This window comes from Castanea sativa, chromosome 4, assembly GCF_040712315.1.
Source record: "Castanea sativa cultivar Marrone di Chiusa Pesio chromosome 4, ASM4071231v1".
NCBI lineage: Eukaryota > Viridiplantae > Streptophyta > Magnoliopsida > Fagales > Fagaceae > Castanea > Castanea sativa.
In genome coordinates this window covers 47,141,706-47,160,800 of record NC_134016.1, presented here as the reverse complement: position 1 = coordinate 47,160,800, position 19,095 = coordinate 47,141,706, and the positions used below count along the sequence as shown (strand labels likewise).

The 19,095-nt window shown below is 39.2% G+C and overlaps 2 protein-coding genes and 1 long non-coding RNA gene across 3 annotated transcripts; 1 reads left to right on the top strand and 2 right to left on the bottom strand.

Annotated features, from left to right (window-relative positions):
• Positions 1–1,654: 1,654 nt before the first annotated feature.
• Positions 1,655–2,188, bottom strand: LOC142633039 (putative mitochondrial protein AtMg00310). Its single transcript, XM_075807322.1, has one exon. The coding sequence runs from the start codon at positions 2,186–2,188 to the stop codon at positions 1,655–1,657; it is 534 nt and encodes a 177-aa protein (XP_075663437.1).
• Positions 2,189–2,269: 81 nt separating this feature from the next.
• Positions 2,270–4,425, bottom strand: LOC142633038 (uncharacterized). Its single transcript, XM_075807321.1, has 3 exons — positions 3,686–4,425; positions 2,807–3,568; positions 2,270–2,714 (listed from the first exon to the last, which is right to left on the bottom strand). Exons 1-3 carry the CDS (start codon positions 4,423–4,425, stop codon positions 2,270–2,272), a joined length of 1,947 nt encoding a protein of 648 aa, XP_075663436.1.
• Positions 4,426–4,892: 467 nt separating this feature from the next.
• Positions 4,893–11,595, top strand: LOC142632170 (uncharacterized). The gene is made up of 5 exons (XR_012843745.1): positions 4,893–5,767; positions 5,946–6,417; positions 7,299–7,362; positions 8,045–8,084; positions 11,074–11,595. It is a non-coding gene; the product is annotated as an uncharacterized LOC142632170 (long non-coding RNA).
• Positions 11,596–19,095: the final 7,500 nt, after the last annotated feature.

Sequence of the window (19,095 nt, the reverse complement as noted above, 5' to 3'; positions counted from 1 at the left end):
TGGAATCCAAACAGAGGAAGCCCCTTAAATAGTAGTATAGATATAGATACTACTTTAATACTCTACTACTCTACTAGTTCCTACTAGTAGTATTATATATTTTTAATGTTTTTTATTTTTATATGGTATTTATGGTTTTGCGCCTCAAGTTTGTTTCGCCCATTTTTAATTTGTCAAAGTTGCGCAACAGGTTTCTCACCCTGTCAATTTTCGCCACGCGTTTTTGTCCAATGGTGTGGTATTACTATTACTATTTTTTTTTTTTTTTTTGATAGGAAAAACGCACTTCAATTAAACCGAAGAAATTCGGATTACATCGTGGGCACACGCGTGCTCAATAAAACTAGGGCATTCCTCTAGCCATGTGAAAAAGTCCACCACATGCACAGCATGTTGGGCAAGTAAATGGGCAGGGGCATTCCCTTGCCTTTTAACATGTGACACTTCTGCAGTTCTAAAGCATTGAAATTCATATGTAATGCCGCAGACAATATTTTGGATTGAGGCAAAAACGTCACCAGTGCCTTGGATTGCTCTGCTCACGATTAGAGAGTCGCCTTCGAAGGTCACTTCCCTTATCCCCACATCCTTCGCGAATTGGACAGCCACTTCCATCGCCTTTGCCTTCGCTTCCACCACTCCGGTAAGACCCAAACCTTTCTTACTCAAAGCAACAATGACCAAGCCAACACAGTCTCGGATGATTACGCCAAAGCCCACCTCCCTGCTCTTGGCAAAAACCGCCGCATCACAATTCACCTTATATTGGCCTTGCTTCGGGGCTGTCCATTGAACCACCTCTCGAGTCTGAGCCTCTCGCTTGCTCCAGACCTCATTCATCGTTTGGAACTCCTCGAGTAGGTAGCACGAACCCTTTACCACTACCTCACTAGTTTTTCTTTTCCCTCCATGCTTCACTTCATTTCTGTTCCTCCAAATCCCCCAACATATCATCATGGCTCTTTCCATAATATCTGGGTAAGCATCCTTCCACTGCAACAGTTGGTCCACCAAATCAATAAACTCCCATGACTGTGAAATGGTGAAAGGAAGGACAAGCTTACTGTGAGTCCACACAGCCTGCGCTTGTTTGCAAAACCACAAGATATGGAGCGCCAATTCCATCGTATCTCCACACTCCTCGCACAGTCCATCTTGGGTGACCTTCCTTCTCCATAAATTTTCCTTTGTGGCCAGGATGTTCTGACACGCCTTCCATGTGAAGTGCTTCACTTTGTTAGGGACCTTCAAGCTCCAAATACCTCTCCAAATTTTCCGCACCATAGACTGATCTGAGCTAGTCGCTTGGCCACCTCCTTCCTGTGTTGTTTGAGCTAGGCGGTAAGCACTACGAACCGAGAACTTGCCATTCCTTGAACCTGTCCAGATGAGCCTGTCCCGTGCTTCGCGTGCACTCAGAGGGATGCTAAGAATGGCTTCCACGTCTTGTGGTATAAACCACTGTTTTATGAGGTCCACCTTCCGCTCTTTGGTTGCACTATTAATTAGTGCAGACACTCTCGGCCCACAAGGAAAACCACCCATTGGGGAGATGGTCGTGTATGTGCATGGCCTGGGTAGCCACTTGTCACGCCAGATATTTATTTTCTCTCCATCTCCCACCTGCCACCCTCACTCCCTTTTTTATCAAGTTTTACGCAGCCATAATGCTTCTCCACCCGTAAGATGGATTTTTGCCCATTTCTGCATCCATGAATTCACACCCCGGAAAATACTTTGCCTTATAGACTCTGTAGAAAAGAGAAGAAGAGTTGGTCTGTAGTCGCCACCCCTGCGTTGCTAATAGCGCCAGATTAAATTTCTCAAGGTCCTTAAATCCCATGCCTCCTTGGTCTTTCGGGAGGCACATCCTCTCCCAACTCACCCATGCCATTCTCCTTTCATCTTTCTTCTGACCCCACCAAAATTGCCTCACCATCCCTGTAAGCTCCTTACACAGAGCCTTTGGTAGCAGAAAGCAACTCATAGTATATGATGGTACTGCTTGCGCTACGGCTTTAATTAAAATCTCCTTTCCGGCATTGGGGAGCAGCTTCTCCTTCCACCCAGCCAGCTTGTTTGCAACCCGTTCCTTTAGTTGAGCAAAGGAGTTCGTTTTTGATCTACCCACCAAGGATGGGAGACCCAAGTAGGACTCGTGTGGCTTAATGAGTTGGGCTCCAAACATTGTTTTGATTGACTCTTTTATGGCGTTATCAGTGTTCCGATTGAAGAACAGGGAGGTTTTGCTACGGTTTAATTGTTGACTCTATGAGGCTTCATAGACGTGCAAGATTCTCTGGATTTCCTGGCATTCCATAGTGGTGGCCCAACTGAAAATCAAGTTGTCGTTAGTGAAAAACAAGTGTGACACTTTTGGGCCCCTTACTGATGCCACCAGTCCCTTTAAGGTTCTGTTTTGGACTGCCCTATGGATTAAAGCTGACAATCCTTCTGCCACCAGGATGAAGAGATAACGCGACAACGGGTCGCCTTGACGCAGCCCCCTAGTCGGCCTAATCGCACCACAGGGAACCCCATTAACCCGAATAGCATAGGTGACCGGCGACACACACCTCATGACAAGCTGAATCCACCGCTCATGAAAGCCAAGTTTCCGCATGATAAGTTGGAGGCAATCCCATTCCACTCGGTCGTATGCTTTGCTCATATCCAGCTTCAGTGCCATCTCCCCATACTTTCCTTTCCTTTTTCTATGGATATGATTCATAAGCTCATGAGCCACTAAGACATTGTCAGTGATAAGCCTTTCCGAGACAAAAGCACTTTGGGTTTCCCTAACTACCTCTCTGAGCACCCCTTTAGCCGGTTGGCAATTGTTTTTGAAGCAAGTTTATAAGCAACATTACATAAGCTGATTGGTCTATAGTCCGAAATTGTCGCAGGGCTCCTTGTTTTCGAAATTAACACTATATGAGTTTCATGGAATTTTGGCGGAGCTACACCATTGTTAAGAAATTCTAAGACAGTTTGAATAACAACAGGACTAACATTAGGCCAAAAGTGCTGATAAAACAAAGGAGGCATACCATCCAACCCCAGAGCTTTCAATGGGTGCATTTGTTTCAAAGCTCTCTCCACCTCTGGTGCACGAAAGTCCTGTAGCAGGATTTCATTCATTCTGTCCGTCACCTTGGTGTGGATGGCGTCAAGCATCTCCCCACTCACCACGGGCCTTGAGGAAGTGAATAGATTCTCATAGTATTCAACAAAAGTTCTGCCAATGAACTCCTCATCCTCCTGCCAAACACCCACCCTGGACATAACTTTCTGGATTGTGTTACGTTGGTGCCTGTTCGAAGCCTTTGTGTGAAAAAAGGAAGTATTCTTATCACCCGCCTTCAGCCAACAGTTCCCGGACCGTTGATTCCACATTTCCTCCTCAATCAACAGCATTTTGTTCAGCTCTACCTTTGTCTCATGAACTTCCTCTATGTCTACCCCAGGGCCACCAATATTCTCTAATACTTGTAGTTTTTTCCTCAGAGTGGAGATCTTCCTCCCCACATGGCCAAAAGTCGATTTATTCCAATGAGTGAGTGCAGCCCTACACTCACTCAGGCATGTATCAAAAGGGTACGTCCCCCCCATGCACTCCCCATGTTCCCACGTCTCAATGACCAGGTCATCACATTAATTATATCTCAACCACATAGATTCAAACCTGAATAGCTTTGGTTTGCGTTTCCTCCTCCAGCTGGTCTGAGGGCATTTGAGTAGAAGCATGCAATGGTTCGATGTAAAGGCAGCAACATGGTGAAGCCTCTGTTGGGGAAAAACTGAAGCCCAGCTGGTAGAGACAAAGGCTCTATCGAGACGCTCTCTAATCCAACCCTGTGACCCCCATCTTCTACTCCATGTAAAGTCAGAGCCAATATAACCAAGGTCACGGAGGTGGCACTTGTTCAGCACCTCACGGAACTGATGCATCTGACACTCTGGTCTCGGGTTACCTCCTAGCTTCTCTCCAGCGAACATAATCTCGTTAAAATCTCCTATTACCACCCATGGCAAATTTAGGCAGCCACTCAGGTGTTCTAGTAATCTCCAAGATTCCCCTCTCTTTCCTGTCACCGGTTCCCCATAAAACCCCGTGAATCTCCATTGCAGTGAACCCTCAGCTTCGGTGATAACAATATCAATATGACGGGGATAGTAAGTTTGAATATCTACCTTCAGGGAAGATTTCCACAATAGGGCTAGGCCACCCCCTCGGTTGACGCATGGAACAACCAAACCTTGCTGCCTTTCCAACTTTCTTTTTATACGAGCCATTTCCTCCACGTCGAACTTAGTTTCCATTAAGAAAACTAAGCTGGGATCTTCCTCCAGCATAACTTTCTGGAGTTGGGTAACTGTACAGGGGTTCCCAAGCCCCCGACAGTTCCAAGCTAAGGCACTCATTGCTCCCGGCGGGACTGCCAAGCAGTCGCCGCCGATCCCAATTGTTGCTTCATTGCCTCCCCTAGTGCCATTACCTCTACTTCATGCTTTGCTTTTTTATTTTCCTTTCCAAGCATAGTTATCTCCCCCAACAGATTAAGCTCCTTTCGTTTCTCCCCAACGTCCACAGAATCCACCACCACCTCCATATTGTCCTCATTCTTTGTTGAGCATACCCCTTTAGTTTCCATGCAAACCACGTTCTCCTTGTTGCATGGCCTACGTCCTTGCTTAATTTTCTTTACTGAACTTGCTCGGGCCTTTGGGCTGGCCCCTTTACCCTTTATTTGTGGAGGGGGAGGCCCAATGGAAAAAAAAACTTGTTTTCCATTTTATTTTTTAGGTCCAGGCCCAACACATTATTTTCCTTAACGTCAGGCCCACTAGTAAAGCCTCCCACGTTTGGCCCACTATTGTTCTTCTTTTCTTGTTGACTGGTGTCTCCCATCAATTTAAGCTTATCTCCTTTCAATTCCTCAGTCAACTCTGCCCTTGGGTTTGAGGAAACCAGCTTTTCAGGGGTAAGTATTACAGTAGCTTTTTTCTCCTCAGCCAATTCCTGGTCGATCTCCAGCAATCTTTCCTCAAAATCTGCCATCTGCGTATTCTGAGGTAACAGCCCTGCGTTTTCAGTCACTGCCATATCTGACAGCCCTACTTGCTTTACTGCTGCTGTCACATCAGTCTCCTTTGGTGTCTCTTTGTGCTCTGTTTCGTCGAAAATCCCGCTGGTGACCGCTGGTTTCAAAGGGCAAACAACCAACCGATCTCCAGTTGTTGGTACCGCCGGCCTCTCCCTTCTAATATCTGCCGCCAACGACCGCTCTCTTCTATCTTCCATCACAGCCACAGTTTGTGGCTTTTGGGTGCGATCTGGGCCTGCGCAGAGCCAAGGCCCATACTGCTTCTTGCTCTGCCTCAGCGTCTCAACGCTTCTTGCTCCTTCGATGCAATCCTTTTCATCGTGGTTCATTTGACCACACCAGTAACAGAATATGGGCATCCTTTCATGCTTAAAGGTTACCCAGATTTTTGATGAGCCTCCAACACGTACCAGTTGTCCACGACATAATGGTTTGAGCGCATTAAGGGAGACTTGGACACACAAGTATTCTCCCAAACAGAAACCTCTCTCATCCACTTCGACTTTCTCAACGATACCCAGCGAGCTCCCTATTCGTTTTCCGGTGTCCATAGTTTGGCTCATCATGGGGAGGCTATGTATTTGGACCCAGAAAGCCACCTTGTTAAAACTTAGTTGGTTCACCGACTCGTCGGCCTCCACCTTGTGCAAGAGCAGCAGGTATTTGTCAAATGACCATGGGCCCAGTAACATGATTTTCTCCAAGTCATCTCTCTTTTCAAATTGGAATAAGGCTCTGTTCTCACCCAAATCGCATACCTTAAAGTTTCGTTTTGTTTTCCATATTGTTTTAAGGACTCGTGCCATTGATTCCATATTTATTCTCCTTTTTATGTAGAATTTCCCGGCCAGGATGAGACCAGTGTTTTGTATCGGAGGCGCAATGTCAATCTCACTGGACTCTCTATCCGACAACTTCGGTCCAGCACACATGTTTGAGATCTCTTCCATGTTGTTTACCAGTCAGTTAGAACACGAAAGTAAACTTTCTACCTTCTAGGCGGAGAGAGGTGTTTACCCTGTGGCAAGAGAGTTTTCACCATTATTTGTTTGTTTTTGTTTTTAAGAAAAGCTGCCGACTCCATTCGATTGTAAAATTGCTGTTTTTCTGCAGATCTACCTATATGATTTTCATACTTTCTTGAATGTTTTCCACTTGCTTTGAGATACTTATATGCATTTTGTAATATGTTTTTCTGCAGATTTATTTGTAATCACGACCCACTTGTTGAGACAATATGGTCATCTTGTGGAACATAAATCAATCTCATTAGGTGGAGCAACTGTGTACATTTTCCAAATACAAATGTGTAAGTTTTGTAATAAATTCTGTATCTAAGATTGTGTGCAGTGGTTGCAAAGTTCTATTATATACTTGTGCTCCAAATTCTTGCGAAATTCATTAGTGTGCTACACCTGTATTTGTTCAACAGAGCCTGATTTATAATTTATATATCCATATCTTTTTTCATCAATGATATGGCCTCCTTTGCCCAAGACAAATTAGAGTTTATCTTGACAAACATCACGATCTTATGCTTCATCAGGAAATGTTCAGTTTTTTAAGAATTGGAAAACATTTTCCACCATTCCCTTGTGCCATCACCTTTTCCAGTCCTTTGTGCTACTGCCACAACTACCACTACTGCCACCATTGTCACCGCACCACCACCACCACCGACATAGAAGCAAATGGAGTGTTACTATTTCTTTTCAGTAAATGTGTGCCCATCTATTTGTTAATTTGGATCAAGATGTCACCCTTTTATGTTGATTTTGCAGACATAAGTTAACCTGATATGTTTATTACATGTTGCCTTTATCTATAAATAAATAAGTAGTTGGTTGCTAATAAAAATAGGTGTAAAACTTATGATTCTCGATGACTTGTGTGGACCAAAGTGTTGCATACACAAAATAGGTGTTGTGTGTGTTAATTTAGACTCCAGTTTGCTAAGGTTTGCTGGGTTTTAATAGGCTCTGGCTCAATATAATTCACTAAAGTTTTCCTTGACCTAGAATGACAATGAGTAACTCACTTTCATTTCTAAGTTGAGAAGATTATATCAATTGTTGTTGTTTTTGTTTCTGGTAATGGTGGTGGTCATGGGGTTTGTAATCTTCCTCTCTTTGATTTTTTTGGTTTAAACAAATTTTTTGAAAGTGCTAATTTGTTATATTCGATTTGCAGCCACCAAGCTGAGCTTTTTGATTCAAAAGTAGGGACTAATCTTTTGGATATCATCCTAACATAGGTAAGGTATGCTTTGTGTTTTTGGTAAAAATGTCAGGTTTTTTAATATATATATATATATATATATATATATATATATATATATATATATATATTTGTAAATATTTGATATATTGATTCTAAGCATAACGTGATCAGTGATCTGTAATCAAATTAATTGTCACTCAAATTAATCTCTTTTCTTTTTGTTTGATTCATTTTCATCATGGGTTTTGGATTTCATCTCATCGTTCTTCTTTCTAAATGTGATCTGAACGTCTGAAGCATATTTGTATATTAAATCGGTGTGTAAGACTAAATTTTTTACCCCATCTATGAATATTAATTTTGAATAAAATCATTCGAATTTTGTTAAGATGTTTCATCCCTAATTTCTTTGCCTTTTCGTTTGTAAGACTTTTGAGTTGCTAACCCCAATTCTTATCCTAGGTCTTTTTTACAAATTTGGCTTGGAAAATTATTTGCATTAAATCAAGTTAACATAACTAAAAAGAGCTTGACCAAACCGAAGTGCCAATTTATCCAAATTATCAAGGATCAGATTCTACTAATCTAGGCAAACCCTAACCATTACAGAATAGATTCAATCATATCTCATCTCTCTTTCCCCCTAATGTATATACTGATTCCAAGGCTATTTTTTGTGGTTATGCTTCTAAAATCACCATTTATGTACATTGCAGTTGGAGAAGGTGTTCTTGATTCTGCCCAAAGTTTTCTCATGTAAGATTTCACATTTTCGTTCGAATATAGATATATCCATGCTTCTTCTTTTTTTCTTTGAAAATGTTGCATGTGTGTCTTTTGAGGTGAGAAAGGTTAAGAGCAAAATTTGGATTTGTTTTCTTTTAATATTCTGGCATTGTCTAATTTAGCCAATTGAAGTTTGTGTAATCAATTGTAAGGCTGTTGGTTACTGAAAATGGATAAGAAGAAAAGTATAGACATCTAAATTTTGAAATTCTTAGATCTTTTGGGTTGTGTGTGTGTGTGTCTGTTCAAATATGGGGATAGTGAAGGGTGAGTATTAAAATTTGGATTTGATTTCTTTTGTTTTCTGACATTTTCTTATGTAAGCAAATGTTGTAAAATGAATTGGAAGTCTATTTGGTAACTCAGAAAGGATAAGAAGAAAAGTATTAGCGATTTGAATTTTACAATTCTTAGATATTGGGTTATAATTTTTTTTTGGAGTTCAAATATTATCTTTCCCCTTTTGTTTCTATTTTCCTTATCATTTTTCACTTATTTATTTATTTTTATACTTTTTGTAATTTGTAATTAAATTTTTGTTTAATATAAGAATATCGCATAAATATGTTGTTGTTAATAGTTGTGCAAATGTGTGGTTTTTCCTCGTTTGTTACATTTATAGGAAACTACATAATACTTGCTTGTGGTTTAAGTCTATTTTGGCTTTGGAATATTGCAATTTCATGGTTCACAAGACCAATGATATAGTAGATGTTTAAATGAGATTTCTCTTTGCAATTTAAACTCAGTTCAACCATAATTTTGACTCTCTTTTTATTTCTTGCCACCAAGATAAATAGAGAAACGAAATTTAACTTACATGGTTTGTTAAAATTATGCCTTCTTTGTCAAAGCAAGAAATTTTGTGAATGTGACTTCTTTAGAAAAATGTGCTTCTTGGAGTTAAAGCTCCTTTCTTGCTTGTCAAGCCACAAGAATTGTTAACAATAATAAGGAAGCCAAAGGAATGGACAATTTTGATTTATGGCACATCACATAATGATATATAAGGTTGTGTTTGTTTCCTTTGGTTGAATATCATTTTTTTCTAATGTTTGTTTCATGGTCTTTTATATATCACATCTATATGTATGTGTTTTACTGTAATTTTGGCTTTTTAGAAAAAAGAAAAAAGAAAATAAAGTGAGCTTTTTACTTTTCATGTTGAAGCTATTAGCTTATGTAAGAATTAAATTATAATAAATCCAGAAGGTGACAAAAGTATAAATTAATGAAATAGTACAAGTTTTGTTATTTAAGGATGTTCTTGGTAAGAGAAAAATGGAAAAGAAAGTAAGCTTATTACTTCTCTTGTTGAAGCTATAAGCTTAGTTGAGCTGATGTGAGTTCAATTATGAGAAACTTAGGGGGGTGAAAAAAGAAAAGAAAAGAAAAAAATAATAGTCCAGATTGTGTCATTTTGGATTTTGGGTCTTTTTGTAAGAGAAAAAATGGAAAAGAAGCTGAGCTTGTTACTTGTCTTGTCAGAGCTATGAATTTAGGAAGCTGAGGTCAGAGTTAAAATATGAAAATCCCAATAGAAGAAAAAAAGAATGAATTGCTCAAAATTTTTCTTTCTTTCCTATTCTTAAGTAAACAAATGGCGAGCTTAAAAATTTTGCCTCTCTTGGGAGAGGTTGTTCAAATTTTAAGCAATAAAATTAAGTGAATGCTTTTTTTTTTTAATTAGTCAATAAGGATCAAACTTGGTGCATAATTAGGCAGTGAGGTTATTAGAACTTGTGAATAAGTAGCTTACACTCTTGTCTCTTAACTTGAGCTTTTAGAGTAATTGGTAAATTCGCCTGACATGGGATGCTTCTGATCCTCGTCTCCAATGCAAATATAACTCAATGAAATAGAATACAAGGAATATTTGCATATAGAGGTTGTTCGAATTTTAAGCAATAAAATTAAGTGAATGCTTTTTCTTTCTTTTTTTTTTTTATTAGTCAATAAGGATCAAACTTGGTGCATAATTAGGCAGTGAGGTTATTAGAACTCGTGAATAAGTAGCTTACACTCTTGTCTCTTAACTTGAGCTTTTAGAGTAATTGGTAATTTCGCCCGACATGGGATGCTTCTGATCCTCGTCTCCAATGCAAATATAACTCAATGAAATACAATACAAGGAATATTTGCATATTATAATCAAAAAATTTGGCATGGAATTAGCCAACACTAGAAATCCAAAAATATCTCAATCCTGATGTTACTTGTAGACATCTGAAATAAGATTGGATATTCTTCTAAAGGCAATTGGATGTCATCATTTTTGTAGTTGTTATCTATGTGCATCTCAAGTGTTTGTACACTGTCTATTTCTTGTTACTTTGATCCAAACATCTTGGAGTAGACTTGCCATATGGCAATTGCTGGTCTGCAATTGGTGTTTTGTTCAAGAGAGAATCTAATGAAATTGCAGAAAATTGATAAGCTGACGGTAATAAATGATAATTTTTCTCTTCTTTTCTCCCTTGTCACGGTGCATTAAAGGAATTTGTCAATCTCAAAGTAGCTATTAGAGCACGAGTTCTCTTGGATGAAAGTTGAATTGTGAAAAGCAACCTAAGCATTCAAAGGATATTTTTTCCTGCATTACACTTGAGGTTCCTTAAAGTTTTTGTTTTTGAAGTTTGAGGTTTGTTAAATAATCATATTCCTTGGTATAAATATAAACTATTAATTGAACACAAATGCTTAAAGAGTTTACAAAATTGATGCACTTCATTTCTATTTGTCTCTAACTCATCCTTTGGTACTCTTTTCATAGGGTTCAGCATTGTAAGCTTTCCTAAAATTTTCATTGTTACATGTCATTATTTAGTTAGTATCATTCTGTAATGTTTTGTGGAAAATAAGCACTAGCATATTCACAGCCCAATGGCTAGACCTTACTTTTTCATGCTTCACAAACTTTCTATTTTACATTTCACTTGCCTTTTCTGCAAACATTCAGGGACAACCAAGATTAAGCATGTAGATGATAATGTTGGCTCCTTGAAAGTGAAGCTCACTGCAGAGGACTTTAAAGAGATTACAGATACTGTGTCCATCAATGTGGTGGCTGGTGCTAGAATCCATGTAGGGATAGAATTGTACTCTTGGAGGTTTGTAAACACACCTTTAAAGAGTGACAATGCATCAGAACAAGACTCATGATTTGTTTGATTGAGCTTGACTGGCTTAATGTTCTTTTAATTATAAAACTACTTTGTGGAAGGAGATTAATGGTGTTACGGTGGAGGTGCCAATTCATGAAGGTTTTATGGCTTAACACTACAGATACTTGAAAACCTAAACCTTTGACAGAGTAGAAAGTGTGGAGTAGCAAATGAGATTGAGAGTATAAAAAGTCGGGAGAAAGATCATTGTTTATAAATTCTTTATGATGTTGTGAGTTTTGATAATGTTCAATGTTTTGATGGCATTGAAAAGTACATTGTTTTATGACATAGAATATATGTGTATTCTTTAATTAGAATTTGATTGTAGAAGTGGGTTTGATCTAAATTGGAATTTATATTATAAAGACAAGTTGATAATAGGTTCTATATTTGACTTTATGTGACTATTAAGTATAATGGATAGCACGTGCCTTGCACGTGCTGCCCCAACTAGTGGTATAAAAAGAGCTTATAAAAATTTATAGATGAATGAAGGTGGTACTTTACGTACTATATAGCAATACCATTTTGTATGGCATGCAACATAGATGTTCTAGGTAAAAATAGTTGTTATACTAAAAGATGAGGTTAATTTGGGCATCAATAAGATGACTTTATAATTGTGCATCATTATTAAGTGTATATTTTTATGTTGCAATGAATTCTCAATTACTTGAATTTAAATCTTCAGTTTAGTTAATGTATAGTGGAGTTGTTTATTCTTGCATAAGCTTTGGATCATTGAGAGGCACATGAATTTTTTATAATTAATGATATTTGTTTGTTAAGATTTTAGGGGTTGGCTAAATTTTATGACAAAAGTTTCTTTGTAAGGAAAAAGTTTCTTTGTAATTGTTTTTCAGGATCATTGTAATAATTTGGTGTTAAGGGAGGATGAAGTCTGAAGAAAATTGTTTACTATGCGAGTTTAACGGTCAAGAAGTGAAGATCAATTGAACAAAATCAAGCATATTCAAAAAGTTGTTGGTCTAAAGGTTTCACCTAACGTTCACTTAACACTTGATTGAGCAAATTTGTTAACGGAAAACATTGCTTTTCTAGCCTCTCAGCCCTTAAATCTTACACCGCATTATATGAACGAATTATAATCCTACTATTAAAAGAGAGAGATGAACAAAAAATTCCTTGAGAGCTTGTCGTGGGCCTCAAATTGATTGGATCTGAATCGAAGTTTTCATTACTATTCAATACTAACTAGTATGGTAGGCTAATATTTACTCAGAAATCAATTGTTTCCTATCATTCTAAATACTGGACCATAAGCAATATTTTCTCTATGAATTTTTCTTTAAAAAAATCAATACAACATGGTTTAAGGCTCCATTTATTTCATTGTAAAATGTTTTCAAATGTAAGAAGTAGGTTCATGAATACACAATTAGTTTGATATATAAGTAGTTGGATGACTCAAGTTCAAGAATAGCAAAGCAGTAAATTTGTTGTCATGAAACTCAAATTCTGTGGAACGCTAGATGATTGTGGAACGCTCTTTTTCTTCAAATTCTTACAAATGAAAGATGATCAACATTTGTTTATAGTGTATAAAATTAGTTAGGTATAAAAGTAACCAGGTGACTTGAAAATAATATAAAGCTCACTAACACTATTCAATATAAATTCTTCCAAAGTAGGATATGAAATAAAGGTTCACATGGCCAAAAGCTGAAAGAAAATATACAAAAAATAAGGCTCACACCAAGCATCTTGTTGGCTCTTCCAAAACAGTGTCACTCAAGGGCTAAACATTAATAAGTAGCCATTGAAACATAAAGCTCCCCATCTTAGCTTCCCCATCCCTTTTTTCATAAAAAGAATTCAGCAAATCACATAATTGTTTTAATTGGTAAAAATACAGATCATTAGCACAATTCAGATTAAACCCATGACTTCAACATCCACCCCTTGTTTATGAAAGGCAAAGGAGAAGCCATTTGGTACTGATTATCAATCTGAATTAACAAAATACCGTACAATATAACAATACTACCCATGTGCATAAAAGTGCAGCTGAAAATCAGGACAGTGCAGCAGAAAATGCAGTTGAAAATCAGGACAGTGCAGCAGAAAATGCAGCTGAAAATCAGGAGGACAGTGCAGCTGAAAATCAGGAGGAAAATATACCAATATCACCTAAATTGTAGAAGGTAGACAGCTAGCAAAATACCACAGCTAGCTGTCCTTATTTCTTTCGGCTGTTACACATGATTTGCTCCCTATTCTTTCTCCTCTGTACATATCCATCTAAATGGGCAATATACAAAATGTAATAGTTTCTATATAAATGAAATACCAGCTCTCTCTCTATCTCAAGGTGAGATAGAATTTCTCAAAAATTCTTTATGGTATCAGAGCCAACCGTGAGATAGAGAGAGAAACAATTTTTTTTTTCAACCCACTATGTCAACCACATTAAGCTCTTCCCCTGCCCTCACTCAATCTGATGACTATCCATATCCTGTGACACAAAATATTGCAAATTTTGTGTCACTTCGTCTCTCCTCTACCAACTTCCTTCTCTGGAAAACACAAATGCTCAATATCCTTGAGAGCTATGACCTCCAAGGCTTTATCAATTGTGAAGTTCAACCACCACCCCAGTTCATCAATAATGCTGACACTGGCACACAAACTAATCCTGCATTTGTGAAGTGGCGCAAAACTGATCGTCTTGTCAAAGGTTGGTTGACAGCCACTCTTTCCGAGGAAGTTCTTGGCATTGTTGAAGGCCTCAATACTGCCTTTGAGGTCTGGAATGCATTGGTTCATGCATTTGCTCGTGTCTCATCAGACCGAAGCCTTGCGCTTAAGCAGCAGCTTACCTCTATAACTCGAGGTACCGATACCTTAGCTGTTTATCTCCGTCGGTTCAAAGCTGTGTGCGATGATCTTGCAGCCATTGGGAAGCCAGTTCCAGATCACAAGAAATCATGGTGGCTACTCAATGGGCTTGGCAAAGAATATGAGGTGTTCACTACTACCATGTTGAGACCACCAGTCCTTCCATACTTTGAAATTGTCACTTCACTGGAGAGTTATGCTGAAAGGCATAAGCTTGATGCTCAACCCACTCCTCAAATGGCTTTCTATGGCCAACGCAACAATAAAAATAAAAGAAGCAATGGTGGTCAAGGGTCCTTTAATTCTAAGGGACGTGGGTTTGTTCAAGGTGCTCAATCTGCACTAAAGAATTCCAACCATCCTACACGAAATTTGCCAGAAAATTCACCAATCATCGCAGCCAAAAACACAAAAGATGAAGCAATTATTTGTTAGATTTGCAACAAAAGGAACCACACTGCCCTCAAATGCTTTAATTGATTCAATCACTCATTCATAGTAGACAACATTCCACAAGCATTAGCAGCTATAACCATTGCTGACAGTCAAGATTCTGAGTGGTTCCCAGACACAGGAGCTAGTGACCATATTACTAGTAACCTAGGTAATCTTCATTCCTTAACTCCTTATCATGGATCCGATGGTGTTATGGTTGGCAATGGTCATACTTTACCTATCACACACATTGGTGAAACTACTATTGGTACTAGTTCTTCTCCTATTCACTTAAAAGATGTGCTACTAGTTCCTGATATTAAGAAAGATCTGCTCTCTATTAGTAAACTTACTACTAATTATCCACTCATCTTTGAGTTTGATGGACATGGTTTTGTGATAAAGGACAGGACAACCAACAAAACAGTAGCGAAAGGGAGTAAACGAGGTGGTCTTTATGCCTTTGATAAAGGTCCAACAGCCCTATTCTCCCATCGATTCAAGCGGGTTGCTAGAGATTGTTGGCACTATCGTCTCGGTCATGCACACCAAAGGATCATCAATCACTTGCACTCAAAAAATTTTATTTCTTTTGCTTCAGCATCTAAGTCTTCTTCAATTTGTACTAGTTGTCAAATGGGGAAATCGTGTAGGCTTCCATTCTTGCCTAGAGAAAATGAAATAAAACTCCTATTTTATAAAATTCATTGTGATCTATGGGGGCCAGCCCTTGTGTCTTCTAGAGAAAAGTTTCGCTACTACACAATATTTGCTGATGAGTTTACCAATTTTACTTGGTTTTTTCCTATGAAAAAGAAGTCATAATTTTTTAGTTGCTTTGATCTATTCTATAAATATGTGGAATGTCACTTTAATGCAAAAATTTGTGTCTTTCAAAGTGATGAAGGTGGAGAATTTGCAGATCGTGAGTTCTTGCAGTTTCTAGCCACGAAAGGTATTCACCATCAATCTGCTTGTCCAAAAACACCTGAGCAAAATGGCAAGGCTGAGAGAAAACATCGAAATATCACTGAATTGGGACTCACCATGATGTTCCATGCACATCTACCACCAAGATTTTGGACAGATTGCTTTTCCACAGCAGTGTTCCTAATCAACCGTCTACCATCCCCACACCTCAACATGGAATCTCCTTTTTTCAGACTCTATGGAAGAAATCCGGACTATTCTTCATTACGAGTATTGGGCTCAAAGTGCTTTCCTTACCTTGGTGAGTATAGATCACATAAGCTTGATCCAAAGTCCCTTCCTTGTGTTTTTATTGGCTATAGCATGAAGCATAAGGGGTACAAATGTTTGTATCCACCGACTGGGCGAGTTTATATCTCACGCCATGTGGTCTTTGATGAATCCATCTTTCCTTATTCCACGCCTACAAGCTTGTACAAGAGTGATCCTCTTGAGGGGGAGCTTTGCATCTTCTCAAAATGGGAGATTGATCCACCAAATGATTCTCCTCCACCTTACTCTACTCCTCTTTCAGCCTTTGCACCGCCTGAATCTCAAGACATCACTAGCCACCTGCACCATCAAATGCATCACAATTCCTCCTCAGTTGAGCCTCCTACAGTGACCATATCAGGCTCTTCTTTGCCTGAGCCATGTCAAGCATCTTCCTCAAATCCACCAGTAGAGACCACTCCTATTCCTCCTGAAACAAACCCAACTCAACACCCCATGCTCACTCGTTCCAAGGTTGGTGTACATAAGCCCAACCCCAAGTATGCTAATCTCCATGTAGCTCGCATAAAGCATGATATCCCAACTGAACCCCGATCCATTCAAAATGCTAAAAGTCACCCAGGTTGGGTAGCTGCCATGGATGAGGAGATGGATGCCCTTGCTACAAACAAAACATGGATCCTTGTTCCGTCCAAACCTGAGATGAATATGGTGGGATGTAAATGGGTTTATAAAGCTAAACTTAAACCCGACGGCTCCTTAGAGCGACTCAAAGCACGATTAGTTGCCAAAGGGTTTCATCAAGTTGATGGCATAGATTTCTCAGAAACCTTCTCTCCTGTTATCAAACCTGCTAGTATTCAACTGACCCTCACAATAGCAGTTGTCAAAGGATGGGAGATTCGCCAACTTGACGTCAAAAATGCGTTCCTTCATGGCTTTCTATCTACTCCTTTTTACATGCATCAACCACCGGGCTATGTTGATCCAGTACACCCTACTCATGTTTGCCAACTAAGTCGTGTCCTATATGGCCTCAAACAAGCCCCTCGCGCTTGGTTTGATAGGCTTAGTGACTTTCTTCTTCAACTTGGCTTTTATTGCAGCATATCTGACCCAAGTTTGTTCATTTGTCAATCTTCTCATGGAGTTCTTATTTTACTACTCTACGTTGATGATATGATAGTCACTGGTGATGACCCAACTAGGATTCAATGGCTTATCTGTCAATTGGCTCGTGAATTCTCCATTAAAGATTTGGGTTTTCTCCATCATTTCCTTGGCATTGAAGTCCATCAAAGTACCCAAGGTCTTTTCCTTTCACAAACACGCTATGCTTTGGAACTTCTAGATCGTGCTGCCATGACATCATGCAAACCAATTTCGACACCCATGCCATCAAAAGGTCGGCAACTTCCCATCAATAATGCTCTTTACCCTGACCCCACACATTATCGTAGCCTAGTTGGAGGACTACAATATCTTACCTTCACTAGACTAGACCTTTCCTATAGTGTCAATTTTGTGTGTCAATTTATGCATGCTCCTACAATGGCTCATTACCAGCTTGTCAAACGCATTTTGCGCTATGTCCATGGGACTACTCACTTTGGGTTACAAATTTTGGCCTCAAGTACTCTTGATTTGTATGGGTTTTCTGATGCTGATTGGGCAGGTTGCTCTATTAGCTGACGGTCTACCACAGGGTTCTGCACTTTTTTAGGCAGTAATTGCATCTCTTGGAGTGCCAAAAAGTAATCAACTGTGTCTCGATCTAGTGCTGAGGCTGAGTATCGCTCCATGGCATCCACTGTAGCTGAACTCACATGGCTGTCCTTCTTACTTCGTGATCTTGGTATTGCCCTTCCTCACCCTCCAATACTACATTGTGATAACTTGAGTGCTTTGTATATGACAGTGAATCCTGTCTTTCATGGGAGGACAAAACACATTGAACTAGATTATCACTATGTTCGTGAAAAGGTGGCTCTTGGTTCTCTTGAAACCCGCTTTGTTCCATCCAACTATCAACTAGCTGATATTCTCACCAAGCCCCTCTCCAAGGTTGCCTTTCGGGAATTACGAAACAAACTTGGCCTCTGTCCTGATCCACGGCCAAATTTGAGGGGGAGGAAAAGTGCAGCTGAAAATCAGGACAGTGCAGCAGAAAATGCAGCTGAAAATTAGGACAGTGCAGCAGAAAATGCAGCTGAAAATCAGGAGGACAGTGCAGCTGAAAATCAAGAGGAAAATATACCAAGATCACCTAAATTGTAGAAGGTAGACAGCTAGCAAAATACCACAGCTAGCTGTCCTTATTTCTTTCGGCTATTACACATGATTTGCTCCCTATTCTTTCTCCTCTATACATATCCATCTAAATGGGCAATATACAAAATGTAATAGTTTCTATATAAATGAAATACCAGCTCTCTCTATATCTCAAGGTGAGATAGAATTTCTCAAAAATTCTTTAGTGCACCCACCATACTATAATCTATCTATAATTTTATATATATCTAAAGCTGAATCGAAGAATTTATTGTTACTACGCTCTTATTGAGTCACATCAATAACCACGTTGTGTGGGCCTTTTTTGCAAGTGCATGGGTTGGGTCGCCTACTGCTACGCTAGGCCTAAAAGTTTTCTAGATCAGGGAGTTCAGACCGGTCCAAAAGTAACTCTCTTTGGTCCGGCTTGTGCGCAAACAATGCCTTAGTGAATCACATCTCAATCACATGCCCATAACAGGCAGAACTGTTACATTTACTATGGCAGGTAGATAAAAATAAAGATGACAATGGAAACTCCTTTAAAATTCAGGGAGAATAAATGATGGGCTTTTGAGAGTGCCCGTTTTACACAATAATAACACAATAAATATTAAATGAACAACAGTAATCTTGTTAAAAGAAAATATGGTCAGCTTGCAGCGTTAAGCTGGGCCATCGGGTCTGAGTCAAGAAGGAGAAATCACTTCTTCAATGCGACTAATCTCTCTGAATAGGAAATTAGTTGCTTTGAAGAGGCAGACCTAAATGACTCGTGCTTCACAGGATCTTTTTCCGTTATCAGAGAGCATGGGTTAGAGAGGGAGAGGGAGATTGACCCATTCGATGCATGCCTGCCGCTCTATTCTCTCTGTTTTTCTCTTTTACTCTTCTATTTTTTTAAGATCCCTTCTCTCTCTTTTTCTCAGTTTTTACTCTCACTGCCTATTTTTAATTCTAGCAATTATCTTTTTCTTTCTCCTTGAAGTTTTCCCTTTCTAAGTTTTGCCCCTCCGCCGTGCAAAGCAAAGGTCCCTTATATAGGG